At 38.3% G+C, this 24,269-nt stretch overlaps 4 protein-coding genes across 9 annotated transcripts; 2 read left to right on the top strand and 2 right to left on the bottom strand.

Moving 5' to 3' along the window:
* Positions 1–1,333: 1,333 nt before the first annotated feature.
* LOC135252445 (dynein light chain Tctex-type 5-B-like) lies at positions 1,334–5,971 on the bottom strand. Of its 2 annotated transcripts, XM_064330504.1 has the most exons (5): positions 4,156–5,971; positions 3,526–3,681; positions 2,888–3,013; positions 2,077–2,157; positions 1,334–1,832 (listed from the first exon to the last, which is right to left on the bottom strand). In XM_064330504.1, the coding sequence occupies exons 2-5, from the start codon at positions 3,625–3,627 to the stop codon at positions 1,485–1,487; spliced, it is 657 nt and encodes a 218-aa protein (XP_064186574.1). In that variant the 5' UTR covers positions 3,628–3,681; positions 4,156–5,971; the 3' UTR covers positions 1,334–1,484. The 2 variants fall into 2 exon arrangements, with proteins under 2 accessions (XP_064186574.1, XP_064186573.1); XM_064330503.1 differs by having other exon boundaries at positions 3,526–5,971.
* Positions 5,972–6,005: 34 nt separating this feature from the next.
* On the top strand, positions 6,006–9,000 carry dio1 (iodothyronine deiodinase 1). The gene is made up of 4 exons (XM_064330502.1): positions 6,006–6,438; positions 6,570–6,713; positions 7,462–7,661; positions 8,232–9,000. The coding sequence occupies exons 1-4, from the start codon at positions 6,108–6,110 to the stop codon at positions 8,295–8,297; spliced, it is 741 nt and encodes a 246-aa protein (XP_064186572.1). The 5' UTR covers positions 6,006–6,107; the 3' UTR covers positions 8,298–9,000.
* Positions 9,001–9,196: 196 nt separating this feature from the next.
* On the bottom strand, positions 9,197–13,154 carry LOC135252447 (low-density lipoprotein receptor class A domain-containing protein 1-like). Its single transcript, XM_064330505.1, has 6 exons — positions 12,934–13,154; positions 12,758–12,815; positions 12,377–12,517; positions 11,458–11,595; positions 10,232–10,360; positions 9,197–9,714 (listed from the first exon to the last, which is right to left on the bottom strand). Exons 1-6 carry the CDS (start codon positions 12,958–12,960, stop codon positions 9,554–9,556), a joined length of 654 nt encoding a protein of 217 aa, XP_064186575.1. The 5' UTR covers positions 12,961–13,154; the 3' UTR covers positions 9,197–9,553.
* A 503-nt stretch (positions 13,155–13,657) lies between these two features.
* Positions 13,658–24,222, top strand: ndc1 (NDC1 transmembrane nucleoporin). 5 transcript variants are annotated; one of them, XM_064330489.1, is made up of 18 exons: positions 13,659–13,880; positions 14,999–15,119; positions 15,312–15,413; positions 15,778–15,952; positions 16,199–16,331; positions 16,469–16,577; positions 16,673–16,724; positions 17,053–17,185; positions 17,814–17,906; positions 18,332–18,413; positions 18,823–18,987; positions 19,081–19,344; positions 19,878–19,990; positions 20,273–20,323; positions 21,564–21,627; positions 22,092–22,192; positions 22,475–22,635; positions 23,154–24,222. In XM_064330489.1, exons 1-18 carry the CDS (start codon positions 13,842–13,844, stop codon positions 23,215–23,217), a joined length of 2,022 nt encoding a protein of 673 aa, XP_064186559.1. In that variant the 5' UTR covers positions 13,659–13,841; the 3' UTR covers positions 23,218–24,222. The 5 variants fall into 5 exon arrangements, with proteins under 5 accessions (XP_064186561.1, XP_064186559.1, XP_064186558.1 ...); XM_064330488.1 differs by having other exon boundaries at positions 13,660–13,880; positions 16,472–16,577; positions 19,875–19,990; XM_064330487.1 differs by having other exon boundaries at positions 13,661–13,880; positions 19,875–19,990.
* Positions 24,223–24,269: the final 47 nt, after the last annotated feature.

Below are 24,269 nucleotides of genomic sequence, written 5' to 3'. Positions count from 1 at the left end.
GAGGAAACCGGAGTACCCAGAGGAAACCCATGCGTATATGGGGAGAACAGTCAAACTCCACACAAAGGCTCAGGCAGAGAATTGAACCCAGGATCTTCTTGCTGTGCTATCCACTGCACCACCGTACCACCCTAGCCATACCTTCACAAATTTTTATCTCCTAAGTCATTTGCTTCCTAATATTACAATATTTCACTCTTGCAGTGACTATAGCATCTAACTTTATGTTGTAAGATGTTGCATTTACTACTGCTATCATTTGTGACCCTGATGATTTCGCATCAACACTGTTCATTGCCTAATCCCTTATGTATGCATTATCCAAGGCACTTTGGATTGATTTGTCTGATTTGCACACATTTATTTTAAACTGAAGTCACACCAAATAATTTTTCATTATTATGTAATATCGTGCTTTGGCACAGCCTAAAATTATATGCTAGGAAAAAAATCTATCAGTGTGTTGTGAATCACAATGCATTGGTTTCATTTCAGATTAGATCACTTGGTGCTCATGGGACCTCAAAGGATACTGTCTTTATACTTACACCTACGTAGCGTGAACTATCTAGTGATCCTAGATGTCAAAATTGGAGCTGCAAAGCTCTTGGGCTAACTTGGAAGTTATTTAAAACCATTTGCTTTTCCACAAGTATGCGGTCCAATAACACCTGTATTGTCACTGCACAGACAATGAATTGGCAAGTCAGAGAGACTCCATAATGTATTGCTAGCTTGTTGTCTTGTTTCCAGGGGAACTAGGGGTGAATACTTTCAGGGACCAAAATGAATAAAATACCAAAAAATGAGTACACGTAATGTTGCAGGCTTAGTCGTGATTCTTTCCATAATGCACATGCACATACATAGTGAGTAAGCTGTGTGATGAAGGGACCAATATTAGGACATGCATTTACTAAGTAATTGACTATTTAATTTAAAATGAAGAAAATGCATAGTTAGTACCACACGCAATTTGTCCACAAAGAGCAAGATCAAAGAACCATGCCTCACATTTTTTTATGTTGAAATAATCACATTAAACCATGTTAATTTTTTGCCATTTATAATCAAGTCAAGTCAAGACAGTTTGTTCAAATATAAAATAAACCAAGCACAATAGCTTTACACGTGAATACAGTATGTCTTTTCCACTAGTGACTTTAACAGACTTCACTAGTGGAACGTAATTTGTTTGATTAATCATACAGTTCTATAAAAGTACCAATTCTATCAAAAGCAGAATAGCATTGTATTAAAGTTTTTAAATAATATTTCAAACTCAACATTCAAATTACAAACTCAAGCCTTGGCATCTTTAGGATTCACACAATTTCACTCATTTTAATTTCTTTTGTAAATCTGTAGTTGAGAGGGTTTAAACAGACCTGTAAATCTGTTTGAATATAAATATCCATACCAGTAAGTAATTTAAGTAATTGTCACACTACACACATTTGGATTGACTCCAGGACTGCGTTATGTCATTCACAGTACACAGCAAATATCACTGCAGTGCAGAAGACAAGTGGGCTCTTGTAGGTGTGGGAAGCAAAGGTGTCTGAGTGTGGGTCCCACAGGCATCGACTAGCGAGCATCACACCCTCCCGCTCCACCTGACCCAGAGTAAGGATGCATATCAGCTTGTAGTGACTGGGACAAACAGCCCTAACCAGCCTCTTCACATCCTCACTTAGGTCCTGAACCAGCTGACCGGAGCGGGAGGCCTCATAGGTCACCCCGTCCAGGCGGGATGCTAGGAAGCCCTGCAGCAGCTTGGTGACCTGGGCAACGGGAAAACGTTCCAAAGGCTGGACAAAGCCATCAGGTACCTGGGGGGAAGTACAGATGTTGCCTTTGGCTCAAAATGTCACATTTGTAATAATGTCAGATAATGAAACTCCGGACCCTCATTTTGATAAATGCTAACAAACTGATATGCTCGGATGTCACGCAAACACTTTTTTAGCTGCATCAAAATAGCAATATGGCAACAATGTGCGCTGACCAGGTGTCATCTTAAGACCAACTTGCCCACATAGGTGCAAATATTGTGTATCGTGTGCATAGTATTACCTGCTCATTAATGATCTTGACTGGCTTCAGTGGCGTTGTCCCAATACCTTTTTTTGCTGCAAGTTTCAATGTTGCACGTTTCTAATTCGAAAAAGGAATAAAAAGAAGTTCACAACTAAAGGAAGTGACAAAAGCTAAACAGGATTAGACTAGTTTTTCATTGAAGAAACAATTTGGAGAGCTGTGACTTTGTTGCGTTAATTTAGATTCTTGGTCTAAATTATTCATAAAGAAAGTCTTATTATGTCTATATTTCAATCACACAAATCCCCCTCTGAGCCCTAAGTGATCAATCTGCTGTTTGTAAACAGGCAAGCTAATTTACTTACTCATTCTGCATTACTTCCATTGAGCTGAAAGCGTTTTCAGGAGCACTTAAAAACGAACATTTTCATGTACGTAAACAGAATTTCTAAAAAAGCCAACTTATTACAAACAGTGAAACAATGATTTGAATTAGATATTCTAGTGCTGAGAAAATTACCTAAAAGCAAGCTACTACCAATAAATTACCCCATAATTTACAGTAATCATAAAGTGTAGTGTTCTTCAAGTTCATTGACATAGCTTTTGAACGTAGCTTACGGCTTCCTTCTAAGCCTTCTAAAGATGGTCACAAATATTTTGTGAGTGGATTTCAAGCAATGCCTTTTTGCTGCAACTGATTAAATTGAATAATATTTTTAGCATTACATTTGATTTGAATTATGCCGATTAATTCTACTTAAAATATTTTCACTGATATATTTTAAAACTTTTACAGATGTTTGACATAGACAGCACATTGTCCTCTGTTCCTGGCCAGTCTCACCTTGAGTCCTTTGGAAAACCTTTGAGCAGCCAGCAGCCCCTTCAGACTGATGGCTATGCCCTCCTGTGGCTGGCCCTGAGGGGGATTGGGGAGCCTGTGGCCCAGCTGGGGGACTGCCACTGGGACCTGGACATAAATGTAGGTCTCGCTCAAGTGTACAAACTTCAGACTCAAAATCAATAGCGGACCAAGGGGGCTCAGATGTTTTTTGAAGGTAAGCTCAAGTCTCTTTCGGGGGGGTGGGGGGTGCCTTCTTTCAAGGGGGTTCTAATTAGGGGGGTCCCTCCCGTAATCCCACGCTTCCACTGGGGATTCTAAACTGGGGAATGACGAAAATGTGCATGAAAGTAGTTTAAAATAATGTGTGTATACAAGTGAAATACAGTGGACTTCAACTGCGACAGATTAAACCTTCAAAAAAAATGGTCATGATTGAGAACAGTGAGCAAAATAAAACTCATGAAACAAAATAAAACTTGTGCTCATGAAAGACTACAACTATTTTTGCCCATTAGGTGGGCTTTCTGACATGTTTAGGAAATACCTGGGTGATTTAAAGACTTTGGTGATTTAGTTACCTTGCATTTATATCAATGTCTTTCAATGCATTTGACCAGAGTGTGGAATTCAGGCTGTACCTCCTTCACTGCAGTGCTGTTTCTCTCCAGGGTGAGTTTATCAGGAAAATTCATAGTCATTCTGCTACCCCAGGAATGCTTTCCTCCATTTGATTTATCCATTCTCAAATGAAAGGGCTGAATATGAAACGCCTCCACAGGTATTTCCACAACAAACTGCGCAGATAAATTTAAGCCGCAAAGCATGCAAAATCCTTAAGGGAAAGCCATAATGAATGTAAATTATACTATACTATTATACATTACTGTGCAATTTTCAAAATACTGTATTTAAGTTTAATTTGTACGGTATATGTATTTATATTTTTGACAGTAGCACGCTAAATCTTTATGACACTGGTTATGTCTCATACTCAATGAATATCAGGAAAAGGAACCACTGCAATCGAGCACTGCAGCCAGGATCAAGTTTTTATTGGTTACCATAAAACATAGGATTAAAAAAATAACTTCTCTCTACAATTCTGCAAAGGGCTATGGGGGAAAATATATATATTTCATATCTTGATTAACCTCATAACATTCACAAGATCATTTACTTTTCATAATGTATGCATTATATTGTATGATTATATTTAAAAACCAAACTGCAAAATTAGAATAAAATGTTTAAACCAGGCTGTTTCTTACCTATGTATGTTTGGGCTGACTACTGATTTGACAGTAGTTGGTTAATCCAGTGTCCTGTGACACTCCCCTTCTGTAAGGCTGTGCTGTGCTCTCTGGGTTACTAATGCTGAAACATTGTTATTCATTTTACTTCACCTTGTTGCCTTGCCAGACCCATGACTTTGTAAACAAGGGAAGCATTTATGAGCAAGTCAGTATGTAAATTCTCCCTGAACTCACAAAGGGCCAGCATTTTAACATTTGCAACAATAATCCATTGTCCTTCACTTTCTTGTTTTTATCAAATAAAAGTCAGCACATCTTACATGTTTTTTTATGGTGCTTGTTAACTAAAAATCCGGAGACAAGTATTGTGAGCACACACAGCATGGGAAACAAGTGCATTGAGTCTGTTCATAATGAAAGCAATCACCTTTCTTTGACTAATGAGAACACTAAGTCCTTGTTCTGAAAGGTATTTCAAAAGGGAGAGACTGAGGAACCGTCAATTCAAAGAGCAACCCAGTCAAGCGTTTGTCACACTTATAAAACATTTATGCCTGTTCTCAAAACTGCATGCCCCAACAAGCCAGCAGTGTCCCTATGTGGGCTTGGAGGCATTTCATAGGCTCTTAAAAGTTTGGTTGATGCAGCAAGGGAAACCTTTTAGATTCCTCTCTCCAGATAGCAATTATTAATATAGTAACACATTTGCAGAATCCCTGGACATCTATTCTGAGCTAGAAATTGGTAAATTAAGTTAGAAGTGAAATTAAAAGTGAAATCTTTGCCAACAATGCAATATATAATACACAAACACAAAGAACATGACATATACATTACCCAGCTTGATAAGCCATCAGTCCTTAGATTTTGAACACCTTATGTCAATGGAAAGAAGAACCAGGCTATTGTGACATAAAAAATGTACATAAATATGTACATAAATAGAATGTCAAATGTGAAACATGCGGTTTTCCTAAAAAAAAAAAAATTCTTACCTTACACCAGTGAACAAAAATATCTCAAATAGACATTCCAGTACTGAGTAAATGACTTAAAAGCAAGCTACAACTACCCTCTCTAAGATCAACCCATCGTGACTTTTGCCCCTGCTTGGAAACCCTGCATACGTTACTGAAAATCATACAGTGTTGAGTTCTTCAAGCCTACTTACATACTTGGCCCTGTGTGTTTTCATCTTACTTTTATGTGTCAAATCAAAGTATCACATTTAAAAAATTTGCCACATGGAAGAAGAAAAACATTTAAAGGAATGTTTTAAACAGCTGACAAACACTTACACACCAGAAAGGATATGTTTATACTTGCTTGGCAAGTTAATTTTGCAAATTTCTCAAGCTCTTGACAACATTTTGTGATTGTAAAGGACTCTAAATACTGTACATACATACATGCATACATACATACATACACCAAGAATACTTCATTATCCCCATGACAACATTTTCCTAGCAGCATAATATTCACATTTACAAACACTTATGCCAAGAAACGTTCAATTATTCACACAGCAGAAGGGGGAAATACATAAATATGCATACATATAAAAATTGAAATATTTAGGCTTATGAAATAAATATTGAATCTTACAAACCTATCCAGACATATGTTTGCCCCATTAATGTAGGCTACTATATGCTTGTTAGTCAAATACAGTTTCGCCAAATAAGTACAATAGTATAATTTCATCTGCAATTTTAGCGGCAGGCCTAAATTTTGCAAGTGTGAATGATTTATAGACAGTGCTCTGTATATGTGAATAACTTCGAATTTTTGTTTTTCTACAGATATGGATACACTTCATTGCTATGGACGCACCCTGGTTTTTAAAAAAGCATGCGCACTTCCGCCTGCTTAATGTTTCTTTGTCGTCATATGGAAAACGGCCAAATACTGGAGTTGTAGTGAATTTATATTGTCGTGTTAGGATTTGATCAATATTCCACACAATGCAGAGGCTAATTGTTTACCTGACGAGTATACTTCTCGTTTTCTATATGCTTATGCAGACCCTGGTTTTGCGAATGTTGTCGATTGTTGCACCTGGATTGGCGAAGAGAATTCTGCTAAAGCTTGGCGAACGAGTTACTATGACCCAGAATCCAAAGTTTAAATATGAAGACTGGGGACCTACGTTTGCAACGCTGACTTTTGTAAAAACGGCTCTCGGACACCTATGGATCTCTCTCGGAGACGAAGCGTTTGTTGGAGACAGAGCACCAAATACTCCGGTTGTCACCTTAGACGGGAGACAGGGGCGAATATACGATTTTTTAAAAGGTAACGTAGCAAACGTTAGGAAGTTAGCTGGCTATTGTAGCTAGCTGGGTTTGTGTGGTTATAGACTATAAGTGTAACGTTTGGGTGTTTTCTGTAAATATTTAATATATTCATGTTGTTTTCTGTCGTAGATAACAGACCCCTGGTATTAAGCTTTGGAAGTTGTACCTGACCTCCGTTTCTCTTCAAGCTGGATGAATTCAAACAGCTTGTCAAGGACTTCGGTGCTGTGGCAGATTTCCTTGTTGTGTACATTGCTGAGGCACATGCAACAGGTAGCGATTGTTCACGCACTCTTACCACTATCCCAAGTAATATGTGAATATTAGTAATTACAGTAACATGCGCACTTTAGTAATTAGCCTACGTCTAAACGTAGATAGTTTTTTTTTATTTATTATTATCCAGCTCTGCGCTTTTATGTTGTGACAGATAGAAAACGCTGTGGCCACATCCATGTAGAAATGCTTTTGTAGCGATCGGTATGGAACAACTTGACTGCCCTGTACAGAGCCCCTCATCTAACACCTTTGGGATCAGTGGGAAAGCCAACTGCAAGCCAGGCCTGATCGTCCAATCAGTCCTCGACCTCACTAATGCTCTTCTGGATGAATGGAAGCAGCAACGCTCCATCTAGTATAAAGCCGAGCCAGATGAGTTGAGGTTGTAAGGGTGATCCAACATATTATTACTCGTAATTTTGGTTGAGATGTTGGATGTCAGGTGTCCACATACTTTTAGCTATGTGTGTATTTACACACACACTCACACGCGCACACACAGAGACACACACACACACACACTTTCATGGCCTCTACGGACTTCCATTGAACCGTGTTCTATGCAGGTCCAAAATATGATTTCTTATATAAGCCAAAAGGTTTAATATTGGATTTAGATGCCATTGATTTTTGCAAAATGTTATATTATGGGCACGTCATTGTACAATTCTATTCAAACAACATTATTAAAATTGGTTTGGCAATTATTTCATGTGTTTTTTTTTTTTTGTTCTCACTTCAGATGGCTGGTCTTTTGCAAACAACGTCGATATAAAAAATCACGCAAATCTTCAGGAACGTTTAGCTGCAGCTCAGGTCCTTGTGAAGGAAAACCCCCTGTGTCCCATCGTTGTGGATGAAATGACTGACATTACAGCATCAAAATATGGAGCTTTGCCAGAACGGCTCTATGTCCTGCAGTCAGGAAAGGTGATATATAAGGTATGATTTTAAAATTATGTGAAGTGGGTCCAATAAAACTAAAATTAATGTTAATTAAACTGGGCTCTACAGTGCTCCCCTTTTTTTTAACTGACATTTTTCAGTAAATACTGAAAACAGCCAATGAACTAGCAGTGAGCATGAATTTTCTCAAACATGCTTATACATCTCAAACGTTTGATAATTGTAATGTAGGTGTTTTTGAGGGGTGTTTGTTTTTTTGTTTTTTTATGTATAGATTTTATAGCTGGGTTATGTACATTTTGGCAGCTGGGCCAGTGGAAATGTACCTGGGGCAAGTAGAATACTGACCTGATTGGGCCACTAGAAAAAATCCTTAACATCGCACCTTGTTAAAGAGATAGTTCATCTCAAATGGAAACTTTATTCTTCACAGCCTTGGACTATTTTGCATGGACTCCATGAAGTTTCATCTTTCACAGTGTATGGTTGTGTACCTAATCGTGTGCTTAGCCAGCATTCATTTTTAGCAGTTATATCCTGGAGTGAAACATGAACACTGTGTTCTCACATCGCTGTGTTTCTCTGTTTTTGTCTTTCTAAAACCAGGGCAAGAGGGGTCCATGGGGATACAATCCTGAGGAGGTGCGAAGAGTTCTGGAAAAGATTAACTAGAACTCATTTACAACAGAACACTTGTACAACATATCAACAAGCCATCTTCTATAAGAACTGTCATTGTTCCAAGAATCCACATATTTGTGACCTCTTTTGTATTTATTTTTGATGATTACAGATCAAACCTTTGGCCACTGTAATCTGATTATTCGAAATATAAAAAGAGGTGTCACAGTATTGGTGGTACTATTAATCACTACAGTAGCTGATTTAAAATGTGAGTGTATATGCATTTTGAGAGGCATTGGAATTGGAGAGGCATGATTAAATTCTGCATTCAAGCATGTTAAGTGAAAAATTCAAACATTTAAATTACTACATGAAATTTATAGTGTAAAATATGACTTTTATTTAAATGTAATCTTATGTTAATAGATTAAAAAAGGGATATTTTCCATATGCCATCTTTGATGGAAACTGCCAGCATTCCAAGATTCCTCATCATTTTTGTGACATTTTTCATATTTATTTTTGATGATTACAGATCAAACCCTTGGCCTCTGTAATCTGATGTGGAAATGTGAAATGAACTGTCACAGTAATTGGTTGTAGTATCAATCAGTTTAATGTAATGTAACACCTTTGCACATTGAGAGGTACTGGAATTTAATTAATGTTTGCATTTGGGAATACTGAATTCAAACATGTGAATCAAATATTCTATTAACATACATTTAAATAAAGAAGTTATAAAACAAAATCAGTTTTTTTTTTGTTTTTTGTTTTTTTAGGGAAGTATTTAAGTATTGGACTGATTATGACAATATTTTTATTGCTGAGAAGCAAACCTGAAAAAGGCAACCAGCATTACTTGCAAACAGAAATATATTATCTACTCAACTTTTAACTGGCAATAAAATACATAAGCACTGTTCACTACATTTTAGCTACAAAATGTAGCATACAGTAAGTTATCAGCAAAAATACTTAGGAAGCAATATAACCAATGTGAATTATTCATATTGTATTTTGGCCAACAAACTATGTATGTAAACAATGAATATTGAATTCATATTTATATTTAATCTTTGGTTAAATATAGTTGCTTCTTGTGAAAATCTACTGGTAAGCCTTCCCAGAAGAGTGGAGGCTGTTACAGCCACAAAGGGGGTCCTAATCCATATTAATGCCCATGGTTTTGGAATGAGATGTTCAACAAGTATGTATGGGTGTGATGTCACTATAGCAATTGCATTTAATAAAGTAACTTAAGATCTATATATATATATATATATATATCGATCGTAGTGACATCACTCAGCACAAGCAGTTCTGGTGCAAGTGTACTCATCAGACCAGTCGAAACACTCCTGTCGACCATCCTGGCACAAACACTGAGGGATACACTCACAGTATTTGTACAGCACAGAGGTGCAGGGCCACCACCCTGGCCCACAGGCAGGGCAATCTGCATCTGTCCAGAAATCAATATGTGAGGATTAAATTTACATTACACACTGCTAAAAGTCTGTCTTAACAAGCGTTTTAGTCTCATAATGACACTTAAAATCGCAAGTAGAAAATACAAGTCGGTTTTAAGTTGTTTTTTCTTTGCAAGTGAAATTTTCTGACACTAGTGGACAATCCTGAAATTTCACCTCATTGACAATATTTTTTGTCTAATTTATCCAAAAAAAGTAATAAAAAAATAAGAGTTTAAGTAAATGTAAGATTGCTTGAGATTGCATTGTTTTGTTTTTTGCAGTGCACTGTTTACTCTGCTGGCAGTTTTCTTTCAGGATTTTTATACTAACATAATGCTTTTGCAGACCAGTTCAAAGGCCTGAACATAAACCCACGATAATTTATACAATTGTAACAAGTGCGGCAAAACACAGTGCCTTAAACATTTTCCCTTAACATACTGTATATACTGTGTATAATTCATTGGAATGTGAGAGCCGTACATTCATACAAACAGGCAAACTTACAGGCACCAATTTCGTCTGAGCAATCCCCACAATCATTTATATAGTTGCATTTCCTGTCAATGAAAATCCAGAATTGAGGGTTTCCACACTGGAATATTAGTCTGCTTGGAAGGTTTTTTGGTGGGTCACCTAAGAGAAAAACAGTGGCATGTTACCTAAAAGAGAGGATAGCACATGAGCTACGTTTTATTATTAACTGAGAAACGTGGAATTGTGCTCAGTATTTACAATCATAATAGAAAAGATTAATATTTACTTAATTACATCTATGGTAGCCATATCCTTGTGCTCTTAATAATAAGTGATAAGAAATGGACAAAACATATATTTTGTCCAACTTGGTACTTGGGGGACCTTGTTTTGGGGGATTTATATCCATAATCTAATAACTGATAATACCTAGGGTAGTTTATTAATCATACCGTGCAGTGCACAAACAACACAGGTCTTTGATGGTGTTGTTATCAGCAGCATCAATAATCAGCTGGTGTGGTTTCTCGCTTTTTCATTGGGAGCAGTATATAGACTTTGACCTCGATTCTAATGTTTTCAGTTCAACACACTTTTATTTCTTGCACATATATAACCCTCTATTGCATATTGCAAACCTTTCTGACTGCTTCCTGAGAAAATCACTCTCTTATTTTCCACAACATGTCAATTACCTGTTGGTTAATTTCCGAAATTTTCAATATGGCCATTGCTTAGACTGTAAAGTTCTGACATGAAATCAGTTGTTTCAGTTAGCAACAGTAACCAAGAGGGGTTGGACTTAGGTGAATTTCCTTGCATAATGCAATTAGCTCCTCAAATCATCTCTCTGATTGGCCGTTACTAGCAACCACCTAATAACACCCTAGCAACCACCTAGTAACACCTTAGCAACCACCTAGTAACAGCCTTCTAACACCCTAGCCACCACCTACGACACCCTCGTAACCACTAAGTGACACCCTAGCATCTGCCTAGTATCACCCTAGCAAACCATGTAGTAGCACCTCAGCAAACACCTACTAAGACCCTAGCAAGCATCAAGTGACACCTTTGCATCCACCTAGCAAAATCCAAGCGACCACCTATTAACACCTTAGGAACCACCTATTAACACCCTAGAAACACCAAAGCAACCACCCAGCACACCCTAGCGTGTGTCCCGTTGAAATGGCAATAGGTCAGGGTGTTGTTAACTGATAATGTCTCTGATTTTACACAATGCTGCACGCAACTGCACATGAGTGGGTCCTCATCAGCTCCACTGGGACAGTTCTGAACCCCATTACAGACATCAGATGGCATGACACAAGTCACTCTGTCATCACACAGGAAGCCTGACAGATTCTGGACTGTTGTGCAGAAGCGATTAACTGTGAAGTGGGAAAAAGTATAATTAGACATTAACAAATGTTTTTCACTTTTAAACAAGTAACATCATCTTAATAATCCTAAATGTATTGTGGTTTGAGATGGGAACAGCAGCCATGTGACCACATTCATTTAAGAGCACTATTCTGACGGAGTGTAGCACAGTGGGTAAGGAACTGGGCTTATAACCGAAAGGTCGCAGGTTCGATTCCCGGGTAAGGACACTGCCGTTGTACCCTTGAGCAAGGTACTTAACCGAAATTGCTTCAGTATATATCCAGCTGTATAAATGGATACAATGCAAAATGCTATGTAAAAGTTGTGTAAGTTGCTCTGGATAAGAGCGTCTGCTAAATGCCTGTAATGTAATATAATATTCTGGTTTAAAGTGGAAATGATGGGGGGGCACCCCTCCAAATGACATTTCAATACCCTTAACAAATTTGGGTATGTAGCTTCATTAATTTACTTAGGTCTTGAGGACTCCCTCCAAAATGCTATCATCAATTTCTGACGTGGTGATAGCCTGAGTTTTAGAGAGAGAAGTGATCTGACTTCAGAAAGGTGTGCTCCTTATTCTTCCTGAATGTCTCTAATGTATAAACCATTGGAGATAATGGGGTTTATTTAAGACAGGGGATGATTCTTATAAAAAGCCCTGGGTTTAAAGGGGTGAAGAAACAGCATCAATTTTTATCGCCATGGTCATAATTTACTTTTTAAAGTTATCCTAAAATAAATATAGCCAGGAAATTAACCCCCATATAAACACCAAGATCTCACCAGGAGGACGTTGAGGAATGCCAAAAATCATGATGAGTGTGACTCCAGATGCAACAGTGAGCAGGCTTAACAGCACAATGCCTGAGATGCAGAAACATTTCCTGGTACAGCACTTAAAGCTGGAGAAATTCCCACAACAGTCTGTGTGGAAAACACAGTACACATTCATAAAATTAACTAAAAATGTTCTCTGCATAACCAAAACTGAATTTTTTTATTAACTATTTATAGAGATAACTTTTCGTTCATAGCTATGGTTCAGGAGTTGTGTGTGGCTTTCTTAAGCACAGAAACTCAGCACACTGTAAAATAATAATTTTTAAATGCCCTTCAGCTGTTTTAATAGGTTGAACAAGATGCAAGAATGATGGTAAACCTCACCTTCTTCCTGGGATAAAAGGGTTACAGCTGACCCAAATTCCTTGGTATCAAAATATGCCTGAGAAAGACACAGCAACACATCTTCATTTCACACCAGTCATAATATATGGCAGCCATAGTTGACTGAAGAAGTAATGTACAAGGAAATACCCTCACAGCATATTTCAGAAATTTACCTTGGGATGAGTCTTATTGGGTTTCATTTTTATTTTATTTTTGTGTGTTGTCCAAGTATTAAAATCTCAAGTTCCTGCCTTATTGTCCGTCTTTCAACCAAACTGTTCTACAGATAATTCTAACATCTCAGTGGTGTTTAATAGCTCTGAGCCATCGATCATTTGTCACTAGGTTACTACCCTGCAAAAACATTAAAAGAAACGGTCTCAGTTTTCCTTGCTCAGACATGCCCACCAAGAGAAAAGCAAATACATATGGGCAAAGTTCATGATTTGGCTGTAACAATATTTTTATATGTTATAATGTTGCGATTTAAATACAAAGTAGGCTACATTCAAATGGACCAGTTCATTGTTTGTTTGAATGTTTTTTTTGTTTTTGTTTTGTTTTTTTGGGGGGTGTTGGGGGGGGCGCGGGGGTTGGAACAGTTTTTAAAATCCTCAATGTTTGTTTATTCCCCATACTGGAATGTCCAGTAACAAATTAGGCCTGTTTCATCGCAGTAACATATGATATGTTAGTTTTGGGGCACAGATCAACACCAGAGACTGTAAAAAACACCAGTGCAATGAACCATTTATTTAAACCAGGTTGATGGTATGGGGTAAACTGGAATGTTTTGATCAAATGTTCTGAATGGTAAACAGATTTATAAACGTTTATATATTTCTTGAATTGGCACGTTTTGTGTTTTGTCATTTCGATCAGGCAGCACACGGGACAGCACTATTTTGGGGTCTAAGGAAGGTCCTTTGAATGCAAGTGGCGCGGTATGGGAAGTTTCATGCACAGTGCTGTTCGTTCCATTGTAGGAGTGTAAATTCGGCATTTGTCAATGCATGTGTTCAGCAAAAAAGCGTTTGTTTTGGTCAGCGTGTGGAAGCATTATTGCTAGCTAAATTACATTATGTTTCTACTTGGGCACAGTCATTGGTTCCTTTCTAAGGTATGTACTTTTTGTTAAATTTTTAATTTACAATAAAGCCACAGTTGTGAGGACTAGCCTACGAAACTTCTAACTTAGTTATCACAACACGGATAGCTAGCTAGCCAACTAATATTGATAAATAAGCTTTGCTAGCAGCAATTCTTATTTCGCAAGATTCAACGTATGTTTCATTCTGTGCATGTAGTAACGTATCACTTTGACTAGTAAACTGAATTTGTAATGGGCTACCCATGCAGTGGGTGCGATTTGGGCTGTAAGCTAGCTAATATAGGTCAACCGGTCATGTATTATTATTCGTCGGTTAACTTGGTTAGCTAGCTGAATTGGATAACAGGCGACGTCGGATTTTATCGATACATTTAGCCAGCTATCTTTATAATGTGAGCCAACTGATGTGAGCAGTTTGCAGAAACTGATATAATTAGTTAGAAGGGCCAACCGCACTGTTAATGAGCATAGTAGCATGCCAAATACTGGCCAACGATAAGTTGGCTAACTAGAATGCTTTGCCAACTTAAGTCTAAAAATGCGTCTGTATGACACGCATGTCCCTAACGCATAGTCTTGGTTGGTTTCATGTAACTGACATACTAGCTGCATTTGAATAATTAGGACTGATACTTGCTCAGATTGAGTCGTGCTCCCCATTACTTTACGTACAATAGGTCGGGAACTGGGATGTTATGTACTTAATGTAGGCTACTTAATGTACCTGGCTAGCTAAATATAATAGAACCACAAACATTTGCACAGACATCGCTTAGCGTGAGTGCTAACAGCGTACAAACAGATGAGAAAAGTATTTTAAGAAATAATGCCTTTTATGCTCGTTAAGCACTGTTCTTCCTGCTTAACAAACTGCTTGCTTAACCAGGCTTGGTGTAGCTACCTATAACCATGAACTGGAACCACCAAAATTTGCATAGACACATCTTAGGATGAGTACTAAGGGTGTATAAAAGGATGGGGAAATGCATTTTTATGTGCATTAAACTGTTTTTCCGAAGCAATTCTGGCTCATTGTTTGGGTACTGTAGGCCTCATTAAACAGTTTTTATTAAAGCATTTTATAACATCTCCATAATGTTCTCTTATTTCTGCCTTATCTTGTTCAGGTTATTTGGTGGAGAGCTGCCGCCAGCACTGCATGGACAGTGTTGCTGTTACCAGTCACCACAGCTTTGTTCATAGTTTTGAGCAAAGCTAGTTTGTTCCATCCCATCCAGTGGATTTCTGGTAAGCACATTTTGACCTTGATCTTTGTGGTTTTGTTATCAAAAATGGCTACTATAAGCCCATAACATTACAAGTGTTACAAATTACAAACCTAAGCAGAACTATGGTTGCAACTGAGTGTCATTGTGATAATTTTAATTGTTTTTGGTTGGATGGTTGGGCCTGTCTAAGCAAAACATGATTCTATCCCAGAATCCGTGAGTCTCTTCTATGGCTCCTACGTCATTTTCTGTCTCCTCATCCTTACTGCGGTTGTGCTGTTTGTTGGGTTCTTCAACCTGGAATATTACACTGGTGAGTTGGATTTCTTTAAATAATGTACATGTTTGCTCAGTAAGCTTTTTCTAATTTGTGGAGTTTCACGAAGCAGGGGCGACATAGCTCAGGAGGTAAGAATGGTTGTCTGGCAATCAGAGGGTTGCCGGTTCGATCCCCTGCCCTGGGCGTGTCGAAGTGTCCCTGAACAAGACACCTAACCCCTAATTGCTCCCAACGAGCTGATTGGTACCTTGCATGGCCTTTCGCCGTTGGTGTGTGTGTGAGTGTGTGTGTGTGAATGGGTGAATGAGTGAATGAGAGGCATCAGTTGTAAAGCACTTTGGCTAAAAGCGCCATATAAATGCCGTCCATTTACCATATTGAATTTGCTCTTTTTCAGTGGTGCCCTCCATCCCTTGCACCAGGATAGCCCTGTTGGGAAAAGTGCTTCATCCTCAGCAGTTTGTCCACTCGTTGGCCCATTGCATGATGGGCATGGTGGTGGCATGGTGTGCGTCTGTAATGATCGGAGGGAGATATAAATTCATAGCCTCCCCCTGCACTGAGGATAGCGGGTGAGCCATACCATTAATGCATTGCTGTTATATCTTAATTTGAACCTTTTATTCTTTCAAATGGAATTTTCATCAGTAAGTCACCTAAGCCTAAAAGGTTGCGTGTTTTGGATGGAGATTCCAGTTCCGAAGAGCAAGTAACTCAAACCAGGAATGGGTCCACAGTGCATAATTCTTTAAATCTTATAATGAATTTAGATTTTTATAATTCATTATCTCATATGTTATTTGGTTTTCTTGTTGCAGTGGCAGTGCTCATCAGATGTGTCTAAATGAGTATCATCTCTTCTTGCTATTGGCTGGAGCCTTTATTGGATACAGTTACAGCCTTCTTGGAGTGGTTAGAAATATGAACTATGTTTCATTTCACACCGTACAGGTACCATCAGTTTCTGTTTATTTCAGACTATGTTGAATACAGTTATGAAAATTTGTGAAATGTGTCCATCAGTTAGGCCACTTTGTTGTAATGGCTGTGTACACAACCACATAAATGTGTGTTTTGTGTCATTTCAGCAGTTCAAGTACCTGCGTTTCAAGGGAGCCCTGCCTCTGGTTGTGAAGTACAGTGCAGTTCAGTCGTTGTATTCATTACGGAACTATTGCATTTTCTATTTTTTCTTCGGTAAGCGAACTGTTAAATGCTCATTCAGAAGGACTGCAATGGCTTTGTTTAAAAAATTAAACAAAATCGAATTTATATACTTTTTCATTATTTAGGATATGTGCCCAGAGCCTGGATTTGTACTACAATGAACCTTCATAAAAACAGGCAAGATGTCATAATATACACTCTCTTTGTGTGAAGAATTTCCTTACCTTTTTTTTTTTTACTTTTTTGTTAACTTAAATAATAAGAAGCACTTTTCATTTCACAGTAGAAATCTTAAAGTCCTTTACATGGGCAGAAGCGAATGCCGTGAGACATGAGCTGTATGAAATGGGTATCGTGCCTTATTGAACCTGTGTTTTGTAGTTGTCCAGTGACCATGATATGCACTTTTGTACATTGCTTTGGATAAAAGAATCTGCTAAATAAGTGTAATGTAATCTTCGTAAAGGTGGTTGTATAAATTATTTTTCTGGTTTTCCCTGTCTAGCTCTGTCACTGCCCTGGACACAGTCGCTGGACTCCTGGACCTCTCCTTGCTTTACCATCTGTGGATCAGTGGCACCTTCCTTCTGGTCATCTGGTACACCACCATGCTTCTCTTCAAGATTTACATCAGTGAGGTCTGGAATCTTTCAATAAAACTTGGTCGGTCAGCTTCTCTTGGTGCTTGCTGTTTTAGATGTTCATTCTCATTTTTGTAGATAACGACAGTGAGATGCATTCAGTGAGGTAAAAACGGATCTTGTCTGCAAATGTTTTTAAAAAATGTTTTAAAAAGCATACGACTTATTGGCCAGAAATTTATGCAGCGGGACTATGACCATATGAAACATACTATGCAACATTCAGACTGACAAGTAGGAAAATCTTAAACTGGCCAAGTTAATCACCACATTTGTATTCCTCCAACAAGCAACAACTTAAATAGGCTGCAGTTAAATCCTGGAAAAGCATTATAAGAGAAGAAGCAGTGTCTGGTGAAGTCAGTGGGATGGAGGCTTGATGCAGTTACTATAAGCAAGAGATTTTCAACTTATTTCATTTTATTTAAACTAATTGTTCCGATACCGTTGTTCACCTAAATCAGGGGGGGCTGAACACAAAATGTACTTTTGTTCAAGAATGAATTTCAATTTCTGGGTATGCAACAGAAAAACATCAATTTTTTCCCAACACTTCTGGAGCACATTGTGACTTCTCAGTAAAAGTTCATTGTTTGTACTAATTTGCATCTTGTTTTTTTTGAAGGCGTACAGTGTACCTGTGCAGTCATCATTTTCTGAGGACATATTCCAATGCCTTCCTGCAGTTTTAAGTGGCAAAGAACCAATGATTTTAAAGGTGAGACTGCAACTTTGTATTCTGTCAAAAGACTAATATTTTTGTTATTATTAGTTGGCTTGCCAAAGGCCAAAGGTCTTAAGCTAGAAATACCATAAACTTCCCCACCCATATTATGTTGCCTGTTCTTTATTAAGCCACACTGGGTTTTTTATTTTTATCTGTAGAAGAGTAGCTGTCCTGACTCAAATGAGCTCTTGGCCAGCTCTGCCTCTAGTGAATGTAGAGGTATATTCCCATGATACTGTGCAGGCTTCAGGTACCTGCTTTACTACAGACTACGATGAGGCAGATGAGGCATATAAAATAAAAACATTTCTTTGAGGTTCATTCCTGTGTTTGTAATTGCTGCTTATGACGAAACTGGTTGAATTTTTTCTAATTGTATGTATACATTTTTCTTTCTCCTTTACCTCAAATTTAAGTTTTTAGCCCTGCAGGACTTGGCTTTGTTGTCTCAACACTCCCCATCAAGAAGACAAGAAGTCTTTAGCCTGAGTCAGCCTGGTATGTAGCATTCTACAGTTCTGTATTTTCTGTATTGTTGTGTGTGCAATTTATAGCTATGGTGTATTTAGTGGGCAAGCACTGTTGATCGCAGGCTTGGCAATATAAAGCAAATTTTCCATCTCCGTAATATCTATTGTAATTTTTCCGTTTTTAATACCCGTATACCCCTCCATAAATGCCCAGGGCAGCACAAACTGGAGTTTTCAGTGTACAGATATGGACAGCATAACAACCATCCCAAAAAATGTAATGGTTGCTCCAATTCATGCATTGCAACTTGTATGTAGCTATTTTGCTACTGGCTAATGTGGCTGACAAGCCCTCGGAGACGCACAGTTGCAGTCTGCATTCTGCCTGCACCAGTTGGAAATTAAGTGTATTCTGCCATAACTACATTTCCTCCCAGGTGGTCATCCTCACAATTGGAGTGCCATATGTAAGGAGTGTCTGTCTCTCATCAATGACCTCACTCAGAGGCTGGTGACTTACCATGAAGTTGTTTCCTTCAATGGGAGGGCCAAGCCACAGTCCATCGGCAGAGATCAGCAGTCCACCTCCTCAGACAGCTCAGGTAGATTACAGTCAATTGTTTTTTTTTTTTTTCCTTTTTTATTAAAAAGACTCCATTTATACCTTAAGTGATATGTTGGTGTACATTTTTCAGTGGCATCAGGTATGGAAGAACTGGCAAAAACTCCCTGGGTGAGTTCAGCGAGCCACACCACTGGAGTTGTGCCCCTAAGATCTTCTATGACAGCCATGTCCGGCCCCCAGGCAGCTGGCTTCACCCCCAAGTCTGATAGCCCGTTTGCTTCTCCTGCCATGAAGCGCCTGGTTGGGGGGCAGGACCCCTTCTCACCCTGGTTTGGCTCAGTGCAGAGCCCTCATGTGACCAGGAGGAGGCCCAAGCTGTGGACTTCCTCTACAGGTAGGAGTGATGAAGAAGATCTTGTTCCACATGTTTGAGCTACAGAGGTGTAGACGACCTGATTTCCGAAGGCTTTATTTATGCTTCTCTGTATTTTCATGCCACTGGTCAAACTGCTCATATGTCCACTATAGATGCTGCAATTTTTTTGTTGGGACAGCCAATCAGCAGCAAGGCCTTGCAGCTTCCATGGAATACGAAGCTGTACAACTCTTGCTACTGATTGGCTATCTTATCAACACCCAATAGATATCAGTAGTGATGATTTGTTTTCCCGGGAGTATTTCACGTGGCCTCTGAAGTTTGGATGTTGACTAATGAATGAATTTAGAACAGTGGTTGAACTTTTGCCACCGCTACACTGTAGTTGGGTGTGTGTGGAGAAATAATACACTCGTCCCAGCCAAACAGAATTGAGTATTCAGCTAGTCTGTATTGGTTTTTTGGGAGTTGAAAATAAAATTATTTGTGTCATGTCTGACTTGAATGCGCATGATGCATGCTGTGCTCTTTCGTTTCGTCTAAAACAGCAGGGTCTCCTCTAAATGGCAGTCCTTCAGCCTCCCCAGCTGAATCGCCCATCCCTTCTCCTGCCACGCGCACACCAAGCTTCCTCACCCTGTGGGTCCACAACCGACAGGAGCAGGTAAAGTGCTATTAAAATTCTCCCTTATTATTGGTTCTGTTTCCATATAAGCTCCTGGTCCTCATTGAGTTTTTTTTTGGTCAGTTTTATTCAGTTTTTAATCCTGTTTTTAAATTAATTTATTGGTTATTTTTTAATTTTAACACATTGACTCTTGACTCTAATTGACTTCATGATTTATTTGTGGTTTAAATATTTCCTGCAACAATGTATTGTCAATTCTTATCATCATGATGCAAGAATATTCTGCTCCATTGTTATTTTCTCAAATGTTTTATTCAGGTTAAAAATTTCTTGGCTAAGCGGGCACTGATAATGTACTTATTTAATAAGGTAAGATGAAGTGCATGCTGCATGGTGGGTGGGAATAGACTCTGCATGCCTTCCAGATACTTGTAGTAGTCCTAGAAGACTGCATTTCTGCTCTGTACTCTCATGGCCATGGGACCAGGCTCACAGTAAGACATTACTGTCTGAACATGCTGGGAATCATTGCTCCCCTGTTCAGCTTCAGTTAGAGTTTTGGTAGAGGTGACGTTTCCACCCCAATGTAAGCATTGCAATTTTCTGTTAGCATAGCTGCTGGAAGCCAGTGGTCATGTCATGAGAGGGTACGACAGGAGAGGAGTTCATTGCTCAAAACAACTAATTCCTCCCCCTGATCATCTAACCTAACCCGGCACGTGTGCAACCATGGTGGAAGTACCTGATCTGTCAATCCTGTGTGTTTGTGGTGCTGTGGTAAAATGTTTCTGCACTTTCGATAGATTTACATCTTCTGGGTACTTCAATGAAATCATAAGGCAGCTGCATGTCCTGCCTTTATTAACCATTTGTTTCCCATTTCATTGCGTTTGATCATGCTTCTTTGTCAGCCCTTTAGCCTCTTTTGCTCTTTCATTTGCTGTAAAACCTGACTAGTTTTGAAAGTTCTAACACACTTAGTGCACCTAGTGCACACTTCAAGATTTTATGTTTTACTTGACATTCAGTTTGCCAAACACACACTGACATTGTGTAAATAGTCGCAGCACAAAACATTCTCTGTATATATTGCGGCTCGCAGATACTGACACATCAACAGCTGATTTACCAAGCTCAATTCTATTTATGCAAACAAATAAATTCATTGCCCTCATTTGCAATGAATATAAATCTCAATATAAATCAGTATAAACTTGGCGGCAAGGAGTTGGCTTCCAGCATTTATTGGTGGTAAATTTTCTTGCTGGCCCAGTTTTATTGGAACATAATTTATTAATGATTACACATTTATAGCCTACACTGAATACTGCCAAAGATGATAATTTGATGATTCTCAAATTTCAGGATTTTAAAACATTTGTTTTGTCATCCTGACTCCCCTGATTGAGCAGCAGTGCAGTTGTCTGACCTTAACCTAATGATTTAAAGAATCATGAAGTGTGTACTCGACTCAAAAACATTGAATTGCAAAAAATAATAAACGTGTATATGTATATGTATATATATATATATATATATATATATATATATATATATATAGCACTTTTGCATCAATGTAATGAGTTTCCCTTCTTTTCTTTTCTTACAGCTTCCAGAAGCCTCAAGTCAAGCCCTTTTTGCTGACAGTCAAGCTCACATTTGGGCGCTGGAAGGTCAAAAATTTATATATGTTCATTTGAGAGTAGTTTTTTTGTTTTTTTTAGAACATTTGTTCAAATAAATGCTTGACTTAAATGTTTAACGGGTCAGCAGAAAGAAGGTGCTCAATGGGGTGATGCAGGTGAAGTGGCAGTGTATGCTAACGAACCAGTTAACTGGAGGTTTACTGTGAACACTGGCCAGTTTTTATGAAGCAATTTGAGTTAGCTGGCAAGCTTTATCCAAATGGGAACCTAGCCTGCCATTTGTGTTAGAGACTCTTAACTTAAATGTGTATGTTGTTGAACTTATAGTGTAGTGGGATGAAGGGTGTTTTCATTGCTCAGCCTGCCCTGTAGGTACATACATTTGAAAGTTTGTCTTCTTTTTATATTTAAATTTTATGTGTATGGTATAGGTATTTCCCCTTTCACTACCACCACCCCTACCCCATTATTTTTATTATTTTGTATTCTAGGCTTATCCCATCTAGTTGTGGCCTCGTACACAGAAGACCGATTTGGTGTGGTACAGACTACGTTTTCCAGCATACTGAGCTCAATGCTGATTTTGCAAGAGGTAAGGTAGAAAATATCAGTTTTAAGCTATAATATATATGTTCCACCACAATTTTCATTTTTTAGCACCCTTTTCGATGAATCCACATACGTATGAATTCTGAGCTTGTTTCAATGTAAAAACACTTGAAGGTTCAAATCACACCTAATTTATAATGAGCACAGCATGAAAACACTTGAGTTCACCTGGGACTTGGGCTGAGGAATGAGGCTGATTCATGGTTGATACATCAAGCTAATAAGCTTCATCTTTATAGGACTCTTGTTATACTTCTATCTATAGGCAGTGGACAAGCACTTCAAGTTGCCCCATGCCTCCAGCAAACCTGTACGGTCTTCCTTCAACCTTGAGGATACAACCTACAAAACTCTACGTTTCGCACTGAGAGCAGCCCTGAAGACGGCCATCTATAGGATTACGACCACTTTTGGCCAGCACATATAGTAAGAGATCATGTTTTTGTCTTCAGCCTTAACAGTTGTAATTAGGATGCAGAGCTCGTGTTGTACACATGTTTTTCTTATTATGAATTCATTAATTGTGAATTTTCTTGTACACAAACATTCAACTTTTATGCGCCCCATATCAGGCAGAGACTCTCAAAATGGATATATTTAAACTAATTTAAAAGTACCTTGTTGATCTGGGCCCCAAATAGGCCGGGAGATGTCTATATGTCAGGCAAGAGTGAATCTAATACACCAGAACTGATCACAATCTGGACCACAACCAGTGTGAATACTGTCGTCATATCTCAGCTTTTATTTAACAAAATAAGGGCCACTTGACAACCAGGCCCTAAAAGAGAAAGGCGAGCAGCAACTTAGCATTTTTACACTGAAGTATTGGAGAGCTGAGAACCAGTGAAACATTTGTAGAAAATGATCAATATATAATTTTTAGCATACCTTTCATTGTTGTTGAAATGACGACTTGCATCACTCTCTCTCCTCTCTTGCAGTGCTGTGCAAATGTCAGGAGAGCATCGAAAGAGGCTCCAACAGTTCATGGAGTACAGAGAGTAATTCCACTGTCCTACAGATTTGTGCCTTACTGCTGGAGGTGCTTATTAATCCACTGAGCCTTGAGACTTTATAAATATTTTCCGTGGTCTTTTGGGTTACAGTTGGGATTTACAGATCTCAAGAGTTTTTGGGAGGTTCTTATCTCTCATGATTTGATTGGTATTGGTATTACAGAGATGACATCAGTTTTAGTTTCCTTTTTTTTTTGTTTTGTTTGTTTTACAAAGTTTATTTTCCAACTAAGATATGTAATCTTGGAACTATGCATTCAGTTAACAACTTTGTTGTTTGGCATAAAAATAAAAATAAAAAATTTCCAATTCATTTTCCAGAATTTGTATAGGTTGATTTTGAAAGTTTCATGTACTAGCTAGGAATGTCATCTACATTGTACGTGTGCCTCTTAAATTGCTTGATCTTGCTCATACCAGAACCTCCGTGACCATCAGGGGACCACAGATGACCCCCCCTATTGAAAACACAGGTTTTGGGGCAAAGCACTGCTTACACAAGCGGCCCTCTTATTCTGGGTGTATTCTGCTAGGATTTGCGGTATGTGTAATGAATTGGAGGTAATCGATTTGTTTTACATATTTGACCAGTAGTGTTACAGAAGCCATGAATTTCAATTATTCAGTCATTAAATTTAAAACATGCTGGTTTTTTGGTGGTAATACCAGAGATTTTTGAATTAATAACTGAATGACCATTTCACATTATAGCCATCTGAAAGCTGAATTTTGAATTTGGCCCTATTTAGAAGTGTGGACTGACAGTAGCACTGTGATATTACATGCTTATTTATTTGCTGTTTGCTTTTTAGCGACTATATATTTGTACAAATTTTGAGAAAAACAAATGTAATTATCTCCAATTTTCATGTTCAGTTTGGTTTTCTGTGTCTTTTTTTTTTAAGTTAAATATGGTGTTATTGATTGGGGCAAAAATGTTTAATGTGCAAAAAGTTGCTTCCTTCGATTAAAAGTAATGCTTAGTTTTATACAATTTTTTGGCTCATTAAATGGTTCATTTTTTTAATTCATGGTCACGGT

This window comes from Anguilla rostrata, chromosome 4 (assembly GCF_018555375.3).
Source record: "Anguilla rostrata isolate EN2019 chromosome 4, ASM1855537v3, whole genome shotgun sequence".
Taxonomy (NCBI): domain Eukaryota; kingdom Metazoa; phylum Chordata; class Actinopteri; order Anguilliformes; family Anguillidae; genus Anguilla; species Anguilla rostrata.
The sequence above is the reverse complement of the archived record's forward strand: the minus strand, read 5'-3'. Positions and strand labels throughout refer to the sequence as shown.